At 45.7% G+C, this 1,979-nt stretch overlaps 1 protein-coding gene across 1 annotated transcript in view; it reads right to left on the reverse strand.

Moving 5' to 3' along the window:
- The window catches only part of Cntnap2 (contactin associated protein like 2), a 1,699,165-nt gene that overhangs the window by 246,749 nt on the left and 1,450,437 nt on the right, over window positions 1–1,979 (reverse strand). The window contains 1 exon segment of the mRNA XM_012514194.2: window positions 968–1,186. Coding sequence (XP_012369648.1) covers window positions 968–1,186 — 219 coding nt within the window.

Consider the following 1,979-nt stretch of genomic DNA (forward strand, 5'->3'; position numbering starts at 1 on the left):
GACTACCATTTCAGAAAAACCTGAACAAGGACAGTTCATTTTCTTCCCCCCTTCTTATAAATGCAAGCAAACTTGAATTTAGAGAGTTCCTTCCCTCCTTCCCTCCCTCCCTTTCTTTCTCCCTTCTCTGGTTTCCTTCCTTCTTCACATTCCTAAGTACCCTGCATGATTAAATAATTTGTTATATTTTAAAACAATCATATAAAATGGCAGACAGACAGAGATCCCTGAGAGTTGTCCCACCTTACATTTTGGCTTTGTAGTGGAGGACCATGAGCCTGAGAGGAAGGGATGTGGAGCCAGGTCTGATTCTCCTGGGTCCTTTCCTTGCTCTTTTCTGTCTTAGAGAGATGACAAGAGATCTAGACATTTGCTTTGGGAAGGATCTCTATCAATACCTTCTGTTGTTTTTTTTTTTTTTTCTTTTTCTTTTGTTTTATTTGCATTGTGAAGCTTCTTAAAACCAGTGGATCAAAGACTTGACTGTTCGTTACAGTTTGTAACTACATGTCCCCCCACCCCCCAAACCTCATTCAGTCACAGATGAGGCTTTTTGGAGATAACTGGATTTAGAATCTGGGGATGGGTTTCAGAGTGTGAAACTGGGACTAAGGGTGTGTGGTACTGAATTAGTCCACTGATTGGAATTAGTGTAGCTCTGGGTGAGGCTTAATGGATACAGTGAAGACAGGAGCCCCATCGTGGGTGTGGGTGATGCCACTCACAAGGCTTACAGCCTGGATGGGAAAAAGAGGAAAGGGAGGATTTCTCCTTCGCTTCACCACCGCTGCATCATGCCTGCTTGCCATCGGTACTTCCCATGCCCATCTGCCATGCTGCCCAGCTGTGGAGCCACCTTACTATGGGCTGAAACCTGTTTAAACCTTTCCTCCATTAACTTGTGGGTGTCAGGTATTTTGGCCGAGCAGCAAAAAAATAACTAAGACACCATCTTTCCAATACTCACCAACAAACAGCTGGCTGTAGAGTTCTAGGCGTGTGTGACCTTCGGTCGGTGCCTTGCGGATCTGCTGGGGAAGCCGGTCCACCTGGAGACTGGCCTGCTTGACGTTCCGCTCTGCGGTGACCCGGTGCCACTGGTCATCGTTGAGCGGGGAGGGTGACCTCACTACGATCTCCACTGGTCCATTCCCAACATCAAATGAGAAGGACACTTCTGTGGCGGCTGGAGGAGCAGAGAGCGGGAAAGATGTGTGAGGATGGTTACCAAAGAGCAGCAAGTCATAGGGGAAAGACAAAGAAGGGAGAGAAAGGCAACCTTTTCAGGCTTCTGGTACAAGGGTGCATGGAGAAAGCGTTTGGAGAACTTCAACCATTACGCATCACCACTAAACAAGGGGAGGAACATAAATTGCTACTGGGGGTCTCTGTGCCAGTATATTACTTAATCTTTCATAGCCTTCCAACAAGTTGTCCTCCTTGATTCTCTTTCAATAGGGAAACAGAAGCCTAGGGAAGGTGACGGCACCAGGACCCGGATGTTGAATGTCAAGGGAATTTTGGAACATTTGGCGGAGCTTTTGATCGGATCTGGAACAGGTTCTGGTGTTCTCCAAAGTTCTCTAGGAAATGTTAACAGCTAGAGCAGAGAACCACGGCTCTGGGGGAACTGCTAGACCTTTAGTCTGTTGAGTTTGGAGAGTTAATGACTTAGTCACTGAAGCAGTGACGGTGACTTGTATCTTGGACCACTTGTGGCTGTCCTGGAAGTCGCACAACATCCTTACGGCAAAACCCCTTTGTGGGTTGTGTGTTGCACACCTGGCTGGTCCCCAGCTTGGATGGTGGATCCTTCACATAACTTCCCCTCCAGCACTGACCACAAATCATTCCGTTCTTTTTCTTTTTCTTTTTTTTTTTAAAACTTCTGATTTTTATTTTTTTTGTTTTTTTTTGTTGTTTTTTTTCCCACAGTTTTATTGATAAACAGATAGCAATGAGACAGTTTCAAATCAAAT

Source organism: Octodon degus, unplaced genomic scaffold, assembly GCF_000260255.1.
Source record: "Octodon degus isolate 3935 unplaced genomic scaffold, OctDeg1.0 scaffold00027, whole genome shotgun sequence".
In the NCBI taxonomy this organism is placed as follows: Eukaryota; Metazoa; Chordata; class Mammalia; order Rodentia; family Octodontidae; genus Octodon; species Octodon degus.